At 46.6% G+C, this 22,068-nt stretch overlaps 4 protein-coding genes across 4 annotated transcripts; 1 reads left to right on the top strand and 3 right to left on the bottom strand.

The window, feature by feature from the left end:
* Nucleotides 1-1,056: 1,056 nt before the first annotated feature.
* pip4p1a (phosphatidylinositol-4,5-bisphosphate 4-phosphatase 1a) lies at nt 1,057-14,234 on the bottom strand. Its single transcript, XM_086204561.1, has 7 exons — nt 14,051-14,234; nt 12,911-13,104; nt 11,804-11,910; nt 9,373-9,478; nt 7,490-7,542; nt 5,825-5,915; nt 1,057-3,616 (listed from the first exon to the last, which is right to left on the bottom strand). Exons 1-7 carry the CDS (start codon nt 14,166-14,168, stop codon nt 3,473-3,475), a joined length of 813 nt encoding a protein of 270 aa, XP_086060687.1. The 5' UTR covers nt 14,169-14,234; the 3' UTR covers nt 1,057-3,472.
* Nucleotides 14,235-14,542: 308 nt separating this feature from the next.
* On the bottom strand, nt 14,543-18,005 carry dnaaf6 (dynein axonemal assembly factor 6). Its single transcript, XM_086204559.1, has 6 exons — nt 16,749-18,005; nt 16,534-16,600; nt 16,279-16,384; nt 15,747-15,843; nt 15,222-15,307; nt 14,543-15,019 (listed from the first exon to the last, which is right to left on the bottom strand). Exons 1-6 carry the CDS (start codon nt 16,842-16,844, stop codon nt 14,890-14,892), a joined length of 582 nt encoding a protein of 193 aa, XP_086060685.1. The 5' UTR covers nt 16,845-18,005; the 3' UTR covers nt 14,543-14,889.
* Nucleotides 17,577-18,739, top strand: LOC147262137 (MICOS complex subunit MIC26-like). Its single transcript, XM_086204560.1, has one exon. The coding sequence runs from the start codon at nt 17,647-17,649 to the stop codon at nt 18,202-18,204; it is 558 nt and encodes a 185-aa protein (XP_086060686.1). The 5' UTR covers nt 17,577-17,646; the 3' UTR covers nt 18,205-18,739.
* A 275-nt stretch (nt 18,740-19,014) lies between these two features.
* eif3f (eukaryotic translation initiation factor 3, subunit F) lies at nt 19,015-21,446 on the bottom strand. Its single transcript, XM_086204558.1, has 8 exons — nt 21,287-21,446; nt 20,897-20,967; nt 20,376-20,455; nt 20,150-20,287; nt 19,962-20,053; nt 19,603-19,739; nt 19,354-19,467; nt 19,015-19,168 (listed from the first exon to the last, which is right to left on the bottom strand). The coding sequence occupies exons 1-8, from the start codon at nt 21,396-21,398 to the stop codon at nt 19,091-19,093; spliced, it is 822 nt and encodes a 273-aa protein (XP_086060684.1). The 5' UTR covers nt 21,399-21,446; the 3' UTR covers nt 19,015-19,090.
* Nucleotides 21,447-22,068: the final 622 nt, after the last annotated feature.

Below are 22,068 nucleotides of genomic sequence, written 5' to 3'. Positions count from 1 at the left end.
CTGCTGTGCATGAATGTCAGACAGGATTAAAATAATCTTTAAAGTAGGGTTCTGAACTGGCTTTGAAAGAGATGAATCTTTGTGTCATCAGGGTCTCTCTGTTATCGTCTCTCAACATTTTTGCTCCTTCACTTCTTTTGGTTTGCGGGTGATTCTATCAAATCATGTTTTCGTAACCTGTAACCTCATCTTTTGCTGCCGCCTCACTCTTCCAATGAAAAAAGTATCTCATTTTTTCTAATCACAATAGTATGAGTTTGTCTTTTATCATATGTCCTACTGGAAGTACATGCAAAGAAAAAAAGGACCAAGGATGGAGCCTTGTGGTACACCGCAGCTCAAGACTCACCCACGACCACTTTTGACTCCTGATCTGTTTGATAAAACTTCAACACTGAAGGCAGCATCTCTGTTGCCCGTTTCATCGTCCAGAGAGACAGAAGGATTCCCAGGGGCAAATGCAGAGGGCAACTATCAACGAATGAGACGAAACGTCCACCAGCATCAGTAAAATACCAGTTTGGTTTGGTGATTTGGTGCTCTGACAAAATATATCAAAAATATTATTCATTAATTAAATCAGCTTTGCGAAGGCTGATAAAAACTGTGAATAAGGAAAAAAAAAATGTCAGGAAAAAACTCTGGTTATTTGAAAAGTGGCTGCTCCACTGCATGCTTCTACGCAGCCGGGAGCAAGAGAGCCTCACGGCAGATAAACAGTGAGAACTGCAATGTTCAAAAAAAAGAAATTAAACAAAAAGACAAGTTCGAGAAATCTGAGGAAGAAAGGCTTTGACGAAGGGTCAAGTTCGGCCACAATGACTACGGCAGAGGGTTTGTAGAGTGGAGAAGAGCCCACGGCAGCAGGGCCAAGCTGCAGTTCTGTTAGCGAAGATGAACTGTTGGATCAGAATGATGTCACATCAACACGTGAAGGAAGTGCAGGGCAGGCGTGAAGGCAGTTTCAAATCATAAAAGTATCTCAAAACTGAGCCTGGCCACATCCTGCGCGGGTGAATAATCTGTCAGGTCAATGATTTGTTTCATCATGTCTTTATTTGTGTGTAAACAAACTCCGAAAAGAGCATCAGCCAGGTTCTGGTTTATTGGCGTTAACATGATTGATTTTCTTTTGCAGTCGAAGATAAAACATGATCACCACACTGCAAAAAAAAAAAAAAAAAAAGATAAAAGATCTTTAGACAAGTCATTCAATTCTGTCTTTTAATCTCAGTTCGTACTGGGTTATTCAAACACACTGACCTTGAACTTTTAACTGGCAAATGACTGTACCATGTCCAAAACTAAACAAAAATAAATGCCCTTACACCAGTCTTCCAAAAAACCAATCAAGAGACTTTCCCCACGATGAACAAGATTCTAACGGACTTGGTAAAGCGGCCATTTTTCTTTTTTTTTTGGCAGCGCATTTAATAAATAACATGACACTTCCATAACTGTTGCTGTCTGTTCCGTCTAGCAAGGTAACATCATCTCATCTTACCTGGTGTTTCTCACTAAGGTGCTGAGTGTTTGTGTGTGTGTGTGTGTGTGTGTGTGTGTGTGTGTGTGCGTGTGTGTGGTGAAGGTTTTGACACGAGCAGGTGTCCGGAGGCTCATTAGGTTAGTAGTTCATCAAATAATTAAATATGTAACAGATGAGGAGATGCAAAAATAACCATCTTAAAAACAACACATAAAAATCTGCAGCGATCACAGCTGTAGTGTTCAACTCAGAGTGCAACAGAATTCGCCTCATCTCGTCCTTCCACGTAAACAACAAATATATTTACAAACTGAACAAAAAACAAATACATGATCAATAAAAGTGGTGTCCACATTCAGAACCAAGGAGAGGTCACTGAGTGACAGCGTAAGGTGTGGTTGTGGGCGGGGCTCCAGCTACCCTCCAGCTGATGAACCAGCCTCCATCTCCAGGACGGCGTTTGCTGGACCTCAGAGGAGTCCAAGGGTTTGTGTCGTGGTGAATTCAGTATCTACAACTCGTGGTGCCTGAAGCAAACTATGGTGGTTTCCAGGTGATATCCTGATGCTAGAAGCATTTTCAAGCCTCCAGTAGCGAACATTATCTAAAACAAATGTTTGCAGTTTGCCTTCAGAAAAACATGCGGCCAATTTTTTAATCTTGGTTTGATTTCGCACACTTGATGCAACCATCAAGGGTAGAAGTGGCCGAATGCACAACAGCAAGCACATTTCTGTTGACCGTCAGCAGATAATTTTACTCTTGCTTGCAATGAAGGGAAACTTTTTTTTTTGCACGTAGAAGCCAAATCATCAGCCAATGGAAGGAGAGAAAACGAGTCATTAGATGTGTTTTAAACCGACATCCACGGTTTCTGAAACGCTGCTTGTTTAGTGATGACAACTATTCTCAGAATCATTAAGTATCTGCTGATTTTTGCTGTCATTCGGAACAGAAAATGAAGAGTTTTTGGACTGTTGGGTGGACAAAAGAAACAAATTGAACTCAATTTTCTCAACGTTTTACAGAGAAATCAATCGTGAAAACAGTCGGCAGAAACTGATGAAAATATTGGGGACTTGCAGCCCTAATATGAGGCTGGAGGTGTGGTCGGTCTGATGGTCACCGCTTCTTTCACGGACCCCAGAACAGAGGAGGATATCTGCTGGCCTTGGCCTTGAAGAGAGAGGCTGGCTGGCTGCTGAGAGCACCCTGGGTCTGGTGCGTGCTGGTAGGATTCGTATGCTTGCTTATGTTCGTGTGTCTGTGTGGGTGATGGATCCTTCTATCACAACTTCTTTTTAAGGCTTTCAAGCTGCTTTGGATCAAAGGCAGTCCCAGAGGGAAATTCAGCATGAACGCCGAGTTCAGAAACATCAACGTCTACCTTCACATACCGCTGAATTCAATTTTTCAGACACATTTCAACACCTACTTCATCTTCTGATTCACAAAGGGAGGCTTATGTCCCTGCAGTCAATCATCATCTACTCGCATCGATTTGGTAGCTTCCGCACACTTCATTGCTCCTGACACCAATGAATTTCTCCGTTTTAAAAATGTTAAATGCTGAAATACAAATGTCAAATTAGGACATGTGAAGTTTCAGCCCTCATCTTTGACACTGGGGGACTGCGACTGAAGACAGACTGAAGCCAAAATTTAAAAACAGCACAGAGGGGAAGAAAAAGTGTTAAAAATGCTAGATTGAACCCACACTGGCCACGAGATTAGAATAGATAAACCGTACATTAGGCTATACGCATCATAGTTACTGATGGATATGTAGCAGCCGCCGCCATCCAGTTTTAGAAACACATTTGACTAAAAGGAAAGGAGCCAGAAGGAGGAACTTCTCTTTCTGTAGCTGGGTTGAAATAAATATTCTGGTGGTTTAAAGCCGTCTTTCCTTCTGCCTGACACGTAGGGGAGAGGTTGGGTGCAGCAGCAGGTCAGGTGGGGGGTGGGGGTGGGGGTGGGGGGGGTCTATGAGAAGTTCTGGAGGGGCTGGCTGACCCTCATGCAGGCCCAGTAGAAGGCCCGTGCCAGGGTGACAAGAACCAGGAGCAGCAGCACGGCCCACGAGGCGTAGATCCCCTGGTAGGTCTGGGCCTTCACCCACGTCCCAGCCTGGGGAGACACAGCACAGTCAGAGGAACTTGTGTGTTCTGGAAGTGTTCTGGTGGTTCTTATGAGCCGGTCCATCACAGGAGGAAGGCTACAGTTTTCGGCCTGAGAACGTTCTGTGTGTTTATCATCTCTATTGTGTTTAATCCAACATGAATATGAGAGGGGGAGCTGCACACACACTGGCACGTCGATTGTTCGAAAGAAAACCGCCACACGCCTGCAGACTGATACGGTGACGATGACTTTTACAGCTTTAAATTAACACATTTTCACACAGATTCGTGTGACTGAGGGGCGAGAGAGAAAACAGCCCCCCCACCCCACCCCCATCAAGTCTACAGCTGCTCCACGGAAAATTATTTAATTAAGATGGCAAACGATAACCCAGAGGGATTTTGTGAAAACTATTTATTTCTGTTGCAAATGTTGTGTGTGTGTGTGTGTGTGTGTGTTGGGGGAGGGTCGTTACAGCTCAGGAGGTAACCTGGCCGACAAGTAATCGCAGGGTTTGACCCTCCTGCTGCTCCTCCATAGTCCTGCAGGCTTAATTACTCCTGACGATCTTGTCGGTGTGTTACAGCCTCCATAACGCGTGCGTGTGTGTGTGCGCTCATGAGAGAGAGAGAGAGAGAATAAAAACACATCAAGAAGTCAAAGTAAAAGCTTAAAAAGAGTTATACAAAATGAAAAGAGGCCTAACAATTGGGAATGAGATTCTCAGTGTTGTACTTGGTGCAGCAGTGCTGGCTGTGCGGTCCGGCCGTCCAAGTCATGATTCAGTGTTTGATGCTTAGTGGGACTGTATTGTCTGCGTGTTTTTAATCTTAACTTCTACGCACCAGGCAGGAGTAGCGCGCATGATTTTACTCCAGACGTTGAGAATTAGGGTTTTCTGTCGATTTCTATCACTGCTTTCTCTTTCCTAACAAGCAACAGAACGAAGTTTGACTTGTTACAAGCCACCTTTAACCACCGTTCCGTGAAACCCACTGAGATCTCATGTAGTGATGCTGAATTACACACCAGAGTGGTGTTGATGCAGCACTACTGGTGTTCCCCAAGCGCACACACAAGTATACACGCTATGTTCCCTAGATCTGTAGTCAGCTGTTGCGTGCTCGTCTTGCGCCCTCTGCTGTTGATGAAGAAAACTGTCCTGTTCCTTCAGCTCATCCATGTTCATTTTAAATCCTTCCTCCTTTCATTTACTACAGGCGAGCGTCAATCATCTATAGGAGTGGCTGTTATTGCAACTTTGTAGCGTTATGGTTATATCAGCTTGTACGCTCCTCAAACTGACTTGAAACATCATCAGAATCTTTGCCCTGACTGATGTGGGATTGTGGGCTGATGCCAGTGTCAGGGAGTAAAAACCCCAAAACACCAGCAGCAAAACATTTTGCTGTGACATGAAGACTTATTTACTGCTGATGAAGCTCACAGTAGTAGAAAGGGTGGTTTTTACTCCCTTCTAGCAGTCGCCATGATCGTGTTCTCGAAAACAGATGTTTTCACTTCTGCCAGATTATGAGGCAGGTTGACCCTAGGGCTGCGGGGCCGGTCAGGCTCCGGCTTGTCTTGAACCTCCCTGACAAACCCAGACCTCCAGACCAGCACCGTGGTCCACGCAGACATTTCCATATCAAGACCAGAGGCTTTGGGGCAGCAGCCAGTGAGCCTTGGAGAACTGGTCCCGGGTGACAGAGCATCCACAATACGTGGAGGTCATTTGATGGAGTGTCAAAAAGTTTCAATCAAATACGCTCGGGCAGTCGCAAGTGCGCGTCCTCGCTGGCTCATGATGAACACGCTGAGTGTCACGCAATCAGCCAAATTATTGAACAGGTGTGTTGTTCTACAGAGGCATCGCCGTGGGAAACGCCAAACACAGCAGCAAGTGAGAAAACGTGTGCAGACGGCGAGACTCGTTGCTAGAAAAGGACGATGAGGACGGTGTTGTTGTGCTCACAGGCAGCGGCGCTACTAGCTGGCTCATCAGCGCAGCCCCTTTCACTCCCGCTGGAGAATCCAACCTGTCATCAGTAAATGTAATGAAATGTCGGACGCCTGTGGGTTTTCTCCTGTGTTTTCCATTCTGGTGTCAATTATTAACTATGCACTCTGAGAAATGAAGTCGAGGTGGAGTAGCCCTGAGCTCCACTCTGGAGCAGGCCGGGTGTCGCCATGCTGGATGAAGTGGCCACTCACAATCAGGCCCGCAGTGGAGATGCTGAACAGCAAGCAGAGTAGAAAACACCACAAGCTCCGCCTTCTGGGGTACCTCTGACCAATGGAGGAGCTGTAGGACCGACAGAGGAGGAGAAACAATGCATCAGGATATCAAATCTCACACACTTTTCTGGGAGGATGCTGCTGCAGCACCACAGCAATAACGTTCCCATTTAGAACCCAATATGAGCTTGTGTTTGTCTGAGCAGGACCGATGGGGAGGAGAAGGAAGTTTGACAACTGCTCAAGAACAATAAAGGCGACAATATTTTTCTTTTGCGTTTTCCAGGGAGGGAATGATTGTTTTCCTGTGGAACACGCAGGCCTGAAATGACACATGAAGGGAAGTCATAATACACCTGCGTGAATCAGCCTTCCAGCAGCAGCTGCCAGGGTGCGTCCGTGTTCCCGGCTGTTCCAGAGAGGAGAATTCAAGTCTCACGACTGAAGCTGCTCATAAAAGACAGCAAGGGCTCACCTGGTGACACAACCAACATCTCTGCAGCAAAAGAGATGAGCTAACACACATCTGGCCTGGTGGGGGACGGACGCCGTGCGTGTTGGTCAAATCTCTGGTGATGAGCTGTGACTGGCATCAATGACACCATCACGCAACAATGACAGCTTGGTTCCGCTGCTCTTCTCCTATTCATTTTTAAACAAGTCAAATTTCGCAACACTTGATATAACTGCAGCAAATACTGATCATGCGTCGCATCAGGATACTGTTGCACATCCAGCCTAAACAACACACACACACACACGCGCACACACTTATAATCTGTTCTAAACAAGGATAAAAAGCTAAAACATCCTCTCCTGTGAGCAGGAACTCAACTGCGGTGACCTTTGCTCCATGTTAAGAAGCTTATGGATCCGGTGACGGTGTTTCATGCTTTTCAAGAGGCTGACAGATAAAGTTTAATACCTTCCACAGCAAAACAAACGCCAATCAGGCAGAAGGACGGACAGCTGCACTCTGAGTCACTGGACTGCCCCCCGGACTGATTTCAGCCCCTTCAGACAAGCCGGTCTTGAAATATTGGCTTGTTTTCATGTTGTTGTAAATATTCATAGATTATACAGTATTTATATACACTTTTTAATCATCATACATTGTCCTCAGCCAAAAAGAAAGGAGAAAAGTTGTACCTCGATGCTGAATTTATCATTAATAAAAGCTAAACTGTTACACCATCCACGTTATTGAATCTAGTTAATGCACTTTAATGCATGACATTTACTCTTTTCTGACGATAAAAGTCAAAAGCTGTTATTTAAGGAACCTGCAACTGAGCTAAATAGGAATGCAGTCCACTGAATCTTGAGGCGCAAAATGGGACATAAAAATGGCAACAACCTCATGGTTACACTGCAGCCAGCTGGCAGAAACATGTTGAAGGTTTGGAGGTAAAAAAAACAGAAAAGCCCATATAAAACTCAGTGTCCTATAAATAATAATAATTTAGATTTATAAAGCTCCTTCCAAGAAACCCTTAGATGTTTTACAAGGCAACAAATAGTGTTTCCCTCAGCTTATTTCAATGGATATAAATCTAAATATAAAAGTACAGCAGACAGGGGTTGTGGGTGGGGTGTGTGTGTGTGTGGGGGGTGGGGGGGGGGTGAATTATTACTACTCACACTTTCCTGCAGTGCGGGCACCTGGCCAGCGTCCGGTCGGTGAACTCTGTCCACTGAAATCACAAAACAAATCCAGCTGAATCCCAGACTCACTTCCACCGCTCCGAGCCGTCGGCCACTTCACTCCCTTCACTGCTCACGTTCATAATGACAGCTGCGTCGCGTTCATGGTACAAAAACGTGTACTTCAGTACCACAACATTTAGAAAAGCCCATCAATCACATATTATTACCACTCCGTCTCCTCACAAAAACAACAGCTGATGAGCAAAGAAGAGGAGTGGATCAGCACTGGGGGCCTCGGACCGACACCTCTGCATTCATGACAGCGACCCAAGCCTGTGCTTACCAGGCCAACACGAGCAGGCACCTTTCATTCCAATCGTATATGATGAAGAAGAACATAGGGAAATAAGTGTCCATCAGACCAACACATAAAACATTCAATCAGAAATGATTAAAAAAGGAAAGCAGAAAAAAAACAGCAAATCCTCAGATTAGAGGCTGAAACCAGAGAGAAGCATCGGATCGCCTGCCATTCTCAGGTCAGCACCCATCAAATGTCGGTCAAATTCTGTGGTTCCATGTCCTCTACGTGACAAGGGGTCTTTAGAAACCTAGCTGTCCCTTGTATTGATGACACACACACACACACACACACACACACACACACTGCCACACAAAAGAAGAGAAATCAAACAGTTCTCTCTCATTTGTTCCTCTCTGGCGTCGTGGGGGGGGGGGGGTACATTTGTAAACCTCGTGAACAGAACACGCTGCTGTGCGCGCTGCTCATTCTTCCCGTAGTGAAGGAAATACTTTGTATGGGACACACAGTGAACGTTATCAGCCCATCAGTGACAAAGGGATCAGTGCGCCGCCGCCCTGAGCTGAGATTTATCGTTCCATTCAGCCAGCGAGTCTTTGTGCAGGTGGGAATCTCTTTTTCCACCTCTAGTCTTCTTTCTCGAGTGCTGCCACCTTCATCTCCTCCACCGTGTATCCAAACCACCTCTGACCGTCCCGCACATCATTGAAACAGCAGCAAGTTCCCAGGACACATCAGCATGATACCTTGTCTCAGCACGGCGCTGTGACTCTTGACGGAACGATGACGCACTTCTCTGACTCGGCGACTGTTTCACCACAAAAACCTCGGAGGTGCCCACAATCACAAGAGAGTCAAGGTCAAATGTAGGTGGGGTTACGACTGAGGTTGAGCACTTGGCCTTTCGCCGATTCCGTCAGAATACAGGAGGATTTCTTTGTCGCGGTATTTGGAGGCCATCGTGGCTTCTAGCTCTGACACAGTGTGGGGATCTTACGATGAGCTGCGGTCAGGCACGTTTGGTTTGAGCCCCAGAGCAAACAGAAAAACCAACCGGTCTCGCATCGACTCGCATCCACAGAGCAGATGTTAGCGGGCGTTCGAGGCCCAGTGGCAGAGCCGCAAGCAAACATGACAAACTACTGCTGGCCTTTGCAAACTGAGACCATTTTTTTCAGATACATATTTTGAATTATAATACAAAAAAAAAAACATCACACAGAGAGGCCTTGCACACAGAGTCCGATACGTTTATTTTTCGGACACAAATGGAGTCAAGCTGCGGGGAGGATTTTGTGGTTCTGATGCGTCTTGAAAGAGAAATTCAGCAACTGGGTATTCTTGAGGTTGCAGGCTTTGTTTTGGAAGAGGAAATGATTGAGCCTCTGCGATACATTTTCAGTTTTCAGTTTTTCATATCCGCCCCAAAACATTAATAAAATGACAATAACAAAATGGTTTAGGGAAAAAAAATAATGAGGGTAGAAAACTTGAGAGTCTGTGTGTAACACTGTGTGACACTTTATCATTCTAGGCAAAGAGAGAGAGTCAATACCAGAAAAGTGTTGCTGCAGTGTCCACAGGAGACCCGGGCCCCGGCTGGCTGGGGGTCAGGACTGGCTGGACCAGGATGAACTGGACCCAGATTGATTATCCTCTTACTAGAAAGAGACGAGACCAGAACACAGCGTCAGAATTGATTCAGTTCACGACTGTTGAGAGGAACTAAAAATCACTGATGGAGTCCTCATAGTCTGCTGGTGTTGAAAGGCCGACAGCGTCCCATCTCATTACTACCAATGCTGCTCTCTCTCTAACACACACACACACTCATCCTTGTACTTGTATCTTTGTGAGGACTTTCATTTATGTAACACATTTCCTTGCCCCTCCACCTCACCCTAACCATCTCAACTGACTGCCTGACCCTAACCTTGACCCTAAACCTAACCAGAACCTGATTCTAATCTCGACCCTAAAACCAAGTCTTGACCTTCAAACGGCCCTTTAAAGATGTGAGGACCGGCTAAAATATCCTCACTTTCCAAAAATGTCCCCACTCTGTTGGTTAAATACATATTCTAGTCCTCACTATGCAGCAAGTACAACACACACACACACACACACACACACACACACACACACACACACACAGAGTCCCCTCTGGCAGCCTGCAATCACTGATAAGCAGAAATGTGTCTGGCTTGAATGTAAAACAGTGGCGTTGGCGTAAACTCTCGAGGGCGCTTTAACACAGACATCCATCTTTATGAACATCAGTGGTAGAAACTCCTCACCTCAGGGACGATATTTCAAAAAAGGAGCTAAAAAATGAAATTAGTTTCAAGCAAGATTCACAGGGCATAAAGTGTCCAGTAAAGAGAAGAAAGTGTTTGTTTCTCCACTCAGATGCTTCAGTTAGACGCACGGCCGCTGGACTGTTCGCCTGCTGCATTCATTTCAAAAGACGAGATATTGAACTTGGCAATCGGCCTTCAGCTGTAACCGGTGATCTGAACCGGAGCTGACGGATGAATGATACCTCTCACATCTTTATGACAACAGATTTTGTGATGTACAGTTTAAAATCATTCATATTCCCACAGCAGCAGAAAATGAAACAACAGAAAAACTATAAATGTTGCTCTTGCAGATTTAAAGCCCGAGGCATAAACAAGGAATCTTATCTGCCTTGAATTGCACTCAACTGCAGCAGCAAGATGTTCAGATGAGCCGCCAAAGATGAGCATTCTCACCGACTGACAGCAGCCTGCTGTTCCTTGAAGCCAAAAATCCCAATGCAGCAGCATCAGATTCATTTGCACACGTGTTCTTCAGCTTCTCCTTTTCATTAAATTCAATTCAATTCAATAAATCTGGACTGTTTTCTTCCTGTAGTAAACTGGACACACTGGTTTGATTCCAACTCACTCTGTACGAGTGGATGAGTGCTCAAGAGTCACACGTTCACACTGTCCTGGTCGACTTGTGTGCCACGGCCTGCGTGCTAGCATGGGTGGACCCGGGCGGACCGTCCTGGCTGCTGAGCAAGCGTTCATGAAGGAGTTTGAAAACTCCTAAAAGCTTTTTTGCACCTTGAAGATGAAAAAGGAAGAAACCTTTGAGTTGTGGTCTCAAGGAAGTTGTTAAAGCCGGCAGTTCTCCTGTTCATATCTGCCGTGATCTGAGGAAGATGAATCACCCAGTCATGTGCGCTGTTGCCACGGCAACCAACCAGCCTCCTGTGACGCAGCGTATCACTGGCGCACTTTGGATGCTAGCTGCCACTTGGCGTCATGAGAAAAACACAGTTCAGCTGGGGAATTGTCTCGTGGTTCTGCCTCCACCACGCAAGAGTGTGACCGCAGAGAACCAAAGTTTCTCATGTGTCTGAAATTCACACAGATGCCTGGTGGGGAGCAGCTGACCAGCCCTCGCGTCCTCTGGCGCCCTACGCAGCAAAAGATGCTCCAAAAAAAAAAAAAAATGTAAAAATTGAGCCACAAACAGGATGAAACTGAAGCATAGGCCCGGCTTCGTAAAGATAAAATTCCCACACAAGAATTCCTGTCCCACTTCAGTGCTCAGACGGTTGCTGATATTGGAGTAGAAATGCGTGAATTTGGCTGCTATCAATCTGCAGTGCATAATTAAAGCAGCATACTACTTGTGCCCAAGACAATGCATAATATATAGAGTTAGTCACACAGCGCTCCCTCCCATACTCAGGACGACAGGCAGAGGAGAAGCCAGTGACGCAGCCGTGCTAATGAGGCTGTTATTCCCTCACCTGCTCACCGAGCTTCCCTAAACTGCAATGGGAGCACAGTCTTAATTGAGGGACTGCTGCTCCCACTGCACCTCATTTCCTCTGCTTCACTTCTCTCTCGACCAGACAAGGTTCTTGCAGTCTCTCAGTGACACACACACACACACACACACACACACACACACACACACACACTGAACCAGTAAGAGTGTCTCACCAATACGGCCGAGGACAGGCGATCCTCTGGGAGGTGACTTTGCAGATGAGCAGACAGTTGCAGGGGCAGCGAACGTACTTCTTCCCCGCTGGGGCGTTCTTAATAGGCTGCAGAGGGAGGCGCAGGCACAGGAGGAGGAGATCGACAGTAGAACAAAATATTAAAAGAGCGGAAGATAATACGCCTATTATTCTTCACGGACAAGAGTTAAGCAACATTGTGTGAGAGGAAGGAATATTTAGAGGTGTGATACAAGAAGCCGAGGGACAGTACAAGAGTCCGGAGATGCTGTTGGTGCTGGAAAGTTCAGGAGACAATTGTTGCTCTTCATGTCACAATTCAGGTTATTCCCACCAGGACCGGGTCAGTCTGGAGGGTCTGATGGTGGAGCCCATTCATCACCTGGAGCTAAGAACTGCTCTGTTTTTGTTAGCTTAGCGTGAGCCCTTCACATCTGCATCGAGGGCTGGGTCTCCTTCACCGCCTTGTGGTACTGTGTGGCCGCGACTCACCATTATTTTCAGTCTCAATTAATTATTTTTATGATTTACCCTTTGACCGTTCGCTCCACACAACGTCACCAAATTTTGAAAAATGCTCTCACAGTTTGTGGCCATTTCAAACATTTCAATTTAAACAGGTTTTGTTAAACATGTCAATAAATCAGCAGCTCAACTTTGTCTATTCCTTCCTCTTCAGCTGGAGGGCATTGCTGCGATTTGTTGGTTGGTTCATCCATGTTTGGGGTCAAGGGGCAAGACAGTGACTACTGGCTTTTTTTGTGATTGATCATCAATCATTTATTATTCAGACCTTCATTTTAACGTGCAAATATTTGTGTGACAAAAACATCTTTTGTGAGTATTAGAAGTTTTAGATAGAAACTAATGGGTTTATATTTTCCTTGAGTAGACATGTCAATCAAACAAATACATAAAATATCTTTTCAGCAGCAAAATATTGAAGATGTAGGACTCTTCTTCATGATGTTCTCACCAGGTATGAGTGGAACCTTCATGCAGGTCTGGGTTCTAGGGAGAAACTCTTAAGTGATGTACATAAACAGCTTGTAGGTGTCACATTTCTGTTCTTCCTCCAGAAACATACCGTAGCTTCATTGCAGACCCCACACTTGACCACATGCTGGTGGATTTTACCCTCCACAGAGATCAGACTCTGGCACACCCTGCAGCTGATGACAGGGGCGCTGCCGCTCTCTGGGGAGGTGAGAGGGGAGTACGGGGGAGGGTCCTCTCCAAGGAGCACTGAGGGCTGAGTGGGACTAGGGAACGGTGGGAAGCCTGTACAGGAGGGAAGGAGGAAAACATGTTACTCTAAATGCTGTGACACAAGTGGAATCCTCGAACACACACACACACAAGACTGAAAAGGCGCAATTCCCATGACAAGTAAACGCCTGTGATTAACAAGTTAATACGATTTGGTCTCGAGTTCAGCTGAAAGGAGCCTTAGAAGAAAAACACTTCTGGAATGCAGAGTAGGTCGGTCTCAACAAACGAGGTTCCAAGCGTTGACCAGAGGAAGAGAAAAAGCAACAGTGAGCGTCTGAGTAGCAGAAGCGACGCGCCTCCATCTTGATTTAACATTCACCACTACGTCCCTGGCACGCAGGGTGACTGAGAGTTCAGAGCTGAGTTTGAGGGCTAAACACAATTAGGAGGGGTAGTGCATGGCTTTCTGAATGTCTAGACACTGTCCCGCCCTCCCGGAGCTCTCATTGGTCGGAACGCTTCTGGAGGTTCCCTCGGCAACCTCCCTGATGGCGTTCTGACGTGTCAATCAAATCAGGTGGTTCTCTGTGGCTAGCTAGCCAAGGTGGTGAACTCATCAAAATTACGAGTATGATAGGCACCGTTCACGTGCTGGTATACACGTAGTACTTCGTGCATGAGGTGGAGTTGAGTGATAACAATCATGAGCTGCAACGCTGGCACTGACGGGTGGTTTGACAGATGATGAGTGGAGCTAGCTCTGAGCTAACGCGACGGCTGCTAGGGTAACTGGCTGGCTAGCACAATGCTGTCAGGCTGTGATTTTTGTTATTATTGCCACTGAGCAACATTCCGTTTGCGTTAGAAACAAAACCCGAGAGCCTCCGTCTGGCCCCCCGCGAGCAGCCACGGCAGCGTGTCAGCGGCAGAGCTAGCGGGATGCCCAGCCAGAGCATGCTAACGTTAGCCAGGCTAACTGATGCTGGGTGGAGGAGAGCGCGCCGTGGATACTCACTCTGTGGTTTGTTGGGAACACCGTAGGGCGCTGCACCGGGAGACACCCCGCCATTGCCGCCGCCGAGAGCACCATCTCCCAGATCTGATAGTAGCGGAGACCTCTCGCCGTCCGCCATACTGAGAGCCAGGCGTGGGGGGGGCGGGGGGGAGAGGGCGCGTGAACGATGACCGATACGGGCTCGTATTGTTGTGTCGGAAATGCAGGCGTCACATGATCACGCCACCGCTGCTGCGGTAACGAGGCTCGGGGGTGCGGCACTGCACTCCCCGGGATGCTCGCGCTCACTCCGTGTGGACTGTGGGGACACTCCTGCACCTGAGATGATCCCCAATGATCACACGTACTTTTTAAAAAATTGTGTATTAAATATACATGAAAACATTCATGAATGAACTGTGCACATGCCGGCATTCTGATGCTCTTCGTGTTTCCTTCCATTAAAAAACAAACACACACGAGAAACTTGTACTTTTGATACATTTTGGAGTTTTATAGCTTTAATTTCATCAAAATGTGAGGAAAAAACGACCACTGGTTTAAGAGCGGATATTAGTTTGTTCTGTTTGAATCATTTTCCAGTGACTGTGTGTTCATGCAATTTAGCTGCAAAAAAACAAAACAAAGCATTTCAGTTTTCTCCAGCTTGAGTCTCCAGAAAAAGCCAAGTATTTAAGAGGAAACCTGTTTATTAAGCGTGACAAGCGCGAGCTCACGTTCACATCGAACGTACAGCAGAAGCGCCTCACGTTCGGTCTTCATGAAGGAGGGGGTGTCTGTCTCCAGTTTCAGGTCCAGTCTGTGTGGTCTGGACGCTTGTGTGCCGTAGTTCTGCCCTCTTATTGCATGTTGATGAAGTCCAAGGGCCGATTCATGGACAGAGTCACCTCGAGTTCCTCCCGCTCGCTGTAGAAGCGGGCCGTGCCCTCCTGGGTGTGGACAGGGTGTGGCAGATGGAGACCCAGTTTACTGATGAAACACAAGAGGAAAGGATGAAGAAAGAGCGTGACAGGGAGGAGGAGGAGGGGGAGATCAGGGGCCACGTGAAACGGCAAAGCTCAGCTTCTTCTGTAAAATTCTGACGAAGAGCATCAAGTGGGAGCTTTCAGCGCGACCTGCTGCTCCTCCACGTGGGCACTGAACAGCGAGAGGTTTTCAAAGCACTTCTTACTATTGTGGTGTCTGGAGATGGAGAAACGTTTCCTTTACATCCAGGATCACATCGGTTGCTTTCGTGTCTGGGAGTTTAATTTTTACCTGAAAGTGGAAGAAGTCCACGTCAGTATTTTGCACACCTGGGCCGCTGTGTCATTCACACGATGGGATTTCTTCACTCTCAGCATCTCAACACATCCTTTATTCACTTACACTTCAGGGTTAGAAAATAAAAGCTAAAACGTCATTTATGGCAAAAAAGTTACATTTCTGATATATTTCTATTGGTTTATCTGACCATTTTTGTGTCTGTGCTGCATAAAAGTTGAATTTGTGTCACCTGACAGGTGTTTACGTTTCTCACCAACAGTTTAAAACCTTTAATCAGCGCTGGTTCAGCATGAAACGGTTTATTTCAGGTGAAATTTCGCAACTAGGCCGTCCTGTAACGTGGTTTAACCGTGTGTGTTGTTGTCGGACGGATCGGCGTGAGGAAACTGCTGAGGTGTTCCATTATCACAGTGGACCGAGGGTGAATTACCAGCATCGCTTCACAGCACATGGAGGAGGGGTCCTTCCTGCTCAGTCCCAGGAATAAATCCTCCGTCCCGACTCGCTGCTTCAGGATGATTTCAAACCTGTACACGTTTACATGCATGCGCCCACAAGAGAGGGTGTTCATCACTGACACCTGCAACTTTATTGTCTGCAGTCGTTACATAAATCAAAGCTATCACCAGTGAATGAGTTGGTGATATCTGCAACGAATCTGGACGTCACAACTTGAGAGCTCCACGTGGACATCATTCCAGTTTTAGATGCAGACACATGAGAAGAACTATGCACATGTCCTGAATTAAAGGGGATTTAAAGATACCTTGAACTAGAATTACGACTATTCAGGGTTAATTAGCAGAGATGCCAACTCGTTCTAATTCAAACATCCTTGAGTATCAGCAGTGAACCCTGAGCTGCCTCCCCCCGGCTGCCTGCTTCTGTTCTATCACCGGCATTTTCGGTGACCGTCAGCCTCACACCCTGGAACCCCCAGCCAAATCCGCCCTGTTCCTTACTTAGGTTGTGGTCGCGGGTCGTCGAGGTCGTCGTACTGGGAGCCCTCCGCCACCTCCTCCTCGCTCCAGATGTCTTTGGTGCTCCTCTTCACGTTGGCAGTGGGCGCTAACAGGTCATGTTGTCATTATTACCACTAATAAAAATATTAATATACATCATTTTATTTTATTAGTTATTATTAACGTTATTAATAACAGAAATATTAATGAGAATAAATGATTCATTATTCTATGTCTGCAATCACCAACTTCTACCTTCCTCATCTTTCTTGGCTTGTGGGCCGATGTGTCCAGGCCCCAGCCCCGCACAGGCCCGCCCCCTCTGGAAAAATCAAGTTCCGCTCATCAGAATCAGATTTGTTGCTCAGTATGTTGTCATGGTAACTTAAAAAAAGCCTGACACGTTTATTAATAAATTAATTAAATAAATAATGAGGCTTGACATAACTTGTAAGAAGTTTGGTCTTTACCCCGCAGTCTTCCTCCTCCTCCTCCTCCTCCGGGGTGGACAGGAGGGCGGACAGAGCCCGCAGGCTTTGGACGGATGAAACTCCGTCGTACTCCATCCGCAGCACCGCAGCACCGCAGGTTGGTGTCACGGAGTAAAAAAGAACCCAGCGCAGAGTCGCTGAACGAATAAAACCCCGGTTAGCTGCTGCTAATGCTAACCGCACGCACTCGCTGCTTTCCGTTTCCTTGGAGACAGGTTACTCTAGTTGCCACGGGAAACCCACTGACGTCACTGACACCCCAAACAAATGAAAGAATGTGACGTAGCTCTCGGTATTGTTTATTTTTATGAGTTTCCCTCCTGACGCTGCGATGCGTGCCACTCTCAGGTTGTTTGAGAACCGCAAAACGTTCAATAGAATAAGAAATAGATAAATAAATGAATAACGGAAACAAAATGTCCGTTAAAATTAAAACAAAAATCTGTACCAATGAAAATTATTGCTATTTTGTCACTTTTCATCAGCCTTTTCCTTTTTATTCTTCTTAGTAATCCTTCTTTATGTATATACTTTAATTGCCTATCTTATAATTCCGTTTTGAACATCAACATTTGACTGGTGACTTCTGGAGCTCTTATGAACTTCTTACCTTTACCAGGATCTTGTCTAAAATTAAGGGGGTAATAATAATAATTTTGTTAAGAATATTTATTCTTCAAATTCTGTGATTAGGAGCAACCTTTCGCACAAGCAACCCTTTGTCATTACGGACTCTGAACTCTCACTTTGACCAGGTTTCAGGACACCAGCCTCGTAGTTTTGTATCGACACCGAGTTTAGTGCTTCCTGTCCCTCTTCGGACGCCGTAGGAGCTGCATGGCACAAGGGGATCGTGTTGAAGGTGACAGGTAACGCAATGCCGGGCGTTCGGAGTTTTTCGCCGGTCACTGTCTTTGCTGACTCCGGTGACACCGACAGAGAAGCCCGGTTGAACCGGGACGAGCTGTCTCTGTACGCCGCTCCTCAGCCCAGGTGCCGGCATGTGGAGCCCGAAGCGGGTCATGTGGAACGGAGCGTCGCCTCTCTCAGGACGCGAGTGGAGCCCTACGTGGTTTGGTGTCGCGACACTTACGGCAAAGTTCATCCCCAAATTCGGAATGCGGTCCAGCTGGGGGGCGACACCTACGACTACCTGAAGAACCCCCCGAAGGACTTCTACCCGCGGGCTGCAGTCATCGGCTTCACCGGCATCTTGGGAATCTTTCTCGCGAGAGGATCCCGGATTAAAAAGATCATCTACCCGGCGGGCCTGGTGACCCTGAGTGCGTCCCTCTACTACCCGGAGCAGGCGGTGAACATCGCTCGGTCAACCGGGGATTCGGTGTATGACTGCGCGGTGCAGAGCTACGTGGCCGTGGAGAAGATGCTGAACCCCCCCAGCAAAGGCGAGCAAGAACATGAAAGTAAACCCTGATCAACCCCGGGACTCAGAACCGGGCCAGCCAGAAGGAATCACATACCGAAACGTGTTACATTAGGAGATTATTTAACCCGTGTGACTCTCTCATGCCCACATTTTGCACTAAATTGATGTAACTCAGGCCAGCGTGAAAGATTCACAACAGATCCACCACTTGAATGATTGACAGCTGCGACTAATCTGAATGTATATTTATGTAGAATAAACTTGTCTTAAATTGAAGCCTCCAGACGTTTCTGAGAAGCTGCCTGACCCTGGTGGTTCTTCAGCCCTCCAGCAGCCCAGTTGCTGCTCCTGTCTTCAACAGCTGCCTCTTCAAAACGAGGCTCATAACTTTGACAGGCCGGCTACTGAATAAACGGATGAATACATGAGAATACTGTGGTAGAGGACTGCTCTGGACAAACAGGAAGAAAACTGGATTAATGACGTTGGTTTAAGTAAGAAAATAATTTGTAGTGCCCTGATTTTGAGGTTTTTTTTTTTAATTAAATTGTCATTACAGAAACCGAGACAATTTATAAAAATGATATTAAGTTGGGTTTTTTTTTTTGTGGTTTCTAATCCCAAACAACAGGTGAATACCACACCCTTCACTGATTACGATCCCGTGAACCAAACAAACAAAAACACAAAGAGCAGAGTGCAGCAGGTTTCAGAGCCCAAATCACACGAGGGGTTAATAAGGTAAAAGTGAGTGGTCATGATTTCTGCCTCACATTCATAAAAACAAACAAACAAAATTAAAAACCAACAACTCATTAACTAAACTGTGTTGTGCTCCAAAGGACAACTAGTGGGGAATGACCTGGTTAACAGTTTTATTGATCTCAGCCCAAAACAAAGTACAAAATTAAATAGGATGGCGTCCCCTGAAGCCTCAGAGCAGCACCAGCTTCTCATTGAGAGCGATCTGTGCTTGGGTGAGGTTGGACAGGTAGGTCACCATCAACAGGTCCTGCAACACAACATTCAGCCTGCGTTATTATCAGTTTTGATGCTGCCAGAAGGATTTCTTAGGACTTAAAAGAAAAACAAAACAGTGCAGCTGGGAAATCAGAGACGGAACAAATCCAACGAGGGAGACGAGCACAGCTGTAATTAGTGACATCAATGAGCTCCGTAGTCGATGGAACCACTTACGTTGATGTTGGAGTTGAGCATGTTCTCAAAGTCCTCGGCTGAGATGGTGGGCACCTTGTTGACCAGATCCATCAGGAATCGACCCACGCTGTTATCCGCTGTCACCTTGCCAGACTGAGACAGATGGGGCCGCGTTACAAGTCAGTTAGCTTCCAGATGACCTCTGGACACCCAGCTGAGTGATGCAGCGTCAGGGGCAGGGACTCAACGGGAGAATTAATGATGTCAGTCCATCATTCCAGCACTCACCAGCACATCCTCGATGTAAGCCAGCACTGTGGCCAGCATGTCCTGTATCCGGGCTGCAGACCCAGCCACTTGGGAAAGGTCAGAGGTCAGGCCCTTGGTGCGACTGGGAGTCAGACGTGTCCTCTGAAGAAGGTCCACTGAAAAACACAGATAAAGAATAATGTTGTGTTGACAGCAAATGAGAATTCATTCCATCTTAAATACCTCTGTACACAGATCAGTGCTGGGCGAGACAAACAACACACACACGTAAACTTGTGAGCAATTAAAGACTAAAATTGGCTTCCTGTTTGTTCTGAACCCGACATTACAAAAATATAAGTGGAAATGAGGAGCCACTGGTGGAAAAGTCATCTTACCGCCGATCCTCTCAGTGTCATAGTAGATGTACTTGACAGTCAGTGGGGTGAACATCACGCCAACGGTCTTTCCTGGCACACCCATCTGTGCACTGTGAGGGACACACATACACAAAATCTGTACTTAGTTACACACACACACACACACACACACAGTCACTAGTAGACATATCGGCTAACCACCCGACCTGACGTAGGCGCGGATGTTCATCTTTCCGCTCTGCAAAGCTGTGTCCACAGTGAGGTGGATGGGGTTGGAGGCCTCACGACTGTAATACTCGTGAATCAGCACTGAGTGTTCGGTGATGTCGAAGCCTGTGGCGTACCTGTAAATAAGAGTAAGAACGGCACCGAGTGTTTATCTCCGCGACGTCGTCTTTCAGAACCTAATAATGACCTGAAGCTAAGGCGCACCAGCCAATGATGACCTCAGTGGGCGACACCCTCTTGTGGAGCTCGTACATGTTCTTGGCAAACTCCATGTCCACAGCAACCTGTTGCAGAGAGGATCATTGAACTGAAGACCAACATGGAGGTCGACTCAACAACACCCATCGAGACCCCGAGCTATCATCCAACCAGCAGAACCTCTTCTCTTCTCACTTCTGGCCCTAAGGCATTTTCCAAAAGAGAAACTTCGGAAGTTCTAATCAGTGCTGGGGCCAGAACATGAATATAAAGCAATCTTACAAGGTTTCCAGTCATGGACGACTAGAAATCACGTAGTTCAAACGTCAATCACCTTTACTATAACACATTTTTAGATACAAATTTGTCATTTTGTCATAAAGTTGATGATTGAAGGGCTTCGCACTCTCTTACCTCTGCTTTTTTAGTTTGACAGTACTAAATAACAGCGACGTTTCCCAGTCAGGACACTGAATGAGTGCAATGTTTCACGCACTGAGAAGAAAGAGAGAAGGTTAAAAACGCACCTCGTCCTCCGACTCATTGTGGGGGACAGAGAAGCAGTTGGTCACCTCGATCGAGTGCTTGTCAATCGTTCCTGAAGAAGACAAGTGTTTAAGGTGAGACATGAATTTAAAACAAAGAGAGAAAAGCCTGACGAAACATCAGCATCGGTAAATTGAAAATAAACCCTAACAGTCTCACTCGCTACGCCTCATCTTAGCAAGCAGTGAACGATTTTAGTCACAGCCAGGCAGCTGTTCCAGGGGGTGCTAATGTTTTGGCTAACTAGCTACAGCTAGCCAGATGTGGCTGAATCAAGCTAGCACGCGTTAGCAGGTAAGCTAACAGCAGTTAGCCTCTGGTGTCAATGGGCATCACACCAAAGAGGACAACCGGCTCGAGTGTGTCCTCACCCAGTAAAGTTCCGATCACACGGCTCGCTCCCTCGTTTCTTCGCTCGTAGGAGTCGGAGATAGAGGCGAGAACGACGGGGTGAATTTTCACCACTGGTCCGAACACCGACATCTTGAGAGAGAAAGACCGCTTCCTCTCGTGTTCGTTGTACTGCCTCTGAGGTGAGATGGTGCAACAGCGCCACCTCCCGCCCCGGATGGTTACTGACAGAATGGTGAACGGGTGCGGTTCAACACGAGACCCCCACCCAAAACCGCGTCCCCAGGCACGAGTGCCCTCAGCCCGTTTGGATCCTCGGTGTTCTGGTGAACTGTTAATCTTGCTGATTCACATGCTTTCACTCGTTTCTGAACGTGGAAAATCAGTAAAATTACCTCTCAAACCATCGCTAAACTCAACGGTGGTAATTTAGAAGTGGAAGGCAACACAACAATTAGGTGGTCGGACTTTGAAGGGGCGTTTTGTTAACAGATACTCGTTAATGAGGTTCAGTTTGTGTAGCTTTTGTTTGATGTGTTGAGTAAATGTGGGTTGTTTGCCCCTGTTTTATTGTCCCCTTATTGACGTCTGGGCCAACATTCTACTGATAATACAGGCAAATGCAGACTTGAGTAACACGTTTTCTGCTTGCAGTAGTATTGCAGGAGTATTTTCACAACATCTGCGAATACTTCTTCCATGGTTGGTTATTTTCTTTAAAGCCAAAAATGACACGTAAAAGTAGAACTGGGGGATGCTGACCGGACACCGAGCAGCCTGTACGTCCTGGCGTCTGCAGACG

This window comes from Aulostomus chinensis, chromosome 5 (genome assembly GCF_037954235.1).
Source record: "Aulostomus chinensis isolate RoL2024-O1b breed Wild chromosome 5, RoL_Achi_v1.0, whole genome shotgun sequence".
NCBI lineage: Eukaryota > Metazoa > Chordata > Actinopteri > Syngnathiformes > Aulostomidae > Aulostomus > Aulostomus chinensis.
Note: the sequence above shows the minus strand (reverse complement) of the source record. Positions and strands in the feature narration are given on the sequence as shown.

Bases quoted from the DNA above. Each gene is read 5' to 3' on its own strand.
- pip4p1a (XM_086204561.1), bottom strand. From the start codon at position 14,168: ATGGCGGACGGCGAGAGGTCTCCGCTACTATCAGATCTGGGAGATGGT. The intron at 11,911-12,910 runs GTATGTTTCTGG...CTCCCTCTGCAG, and splicing joins GGGTCTGCAATGAAGCTACG to CCTATTAAGAACGCCCCAGC. The intron at 5,916-7,489 runs GTGAGTAGTAAT...TCGGTCCTACAG, and splicing joins TGCCCGCACTGCAGGAAAGT to CTCCTCCATTGGTCAGAGGT.
- dnaaf6 (XM_086204559.1), bottom strand. From the start codon at position 16,844: ATGGAGTACGACGGAGTTTCATCCGTCCAAAGCCTGCGGGCTCTGTCC. The intron at 15,844-16,278 runs GTAAGGAACAGG...AAACGTGTACAG, and splicing joins GACCCGCGACCACAACCTAA to GTTTGAAATCATCCTGAAGC. The intron at 15,020-15,221 runs GTAAGAAGTGCT...GTGTTTCATCAG, and splicing joins CATCTCCAGACACCACAATA to TAAACTGGGTCTCCATCTGC.
- LOC147262137 (XM_086204560.1), top strand. From the start codon at position 17,647: ATGCCGGGCGTTCGGAGTTTTTCGCCGGTCACTGTCTTTGCTGACTCC.
- eif3f (XM_086204558.1), bottom strand. From the start codon at position 21,398: ATGTCGGTGTTCGGACCAGTGGTGAAAATTCACCCCGTCGTTCTCGCC. The intron at 20,288-20,375 runs GTGCGCCTTAGC...TCTTATTTACAG, and splicing joins ACTGAGGTCATCATTGGCTG to GTACGCCACAGGCTTCGACA. The intron at 19,169-19,353 runs GTAAGTGGTTCC...GTTGTGTTGCAG, and splicing joins TGCTCAACTCCAACATCAAC to GACCTGTTGATGGTGACCTA.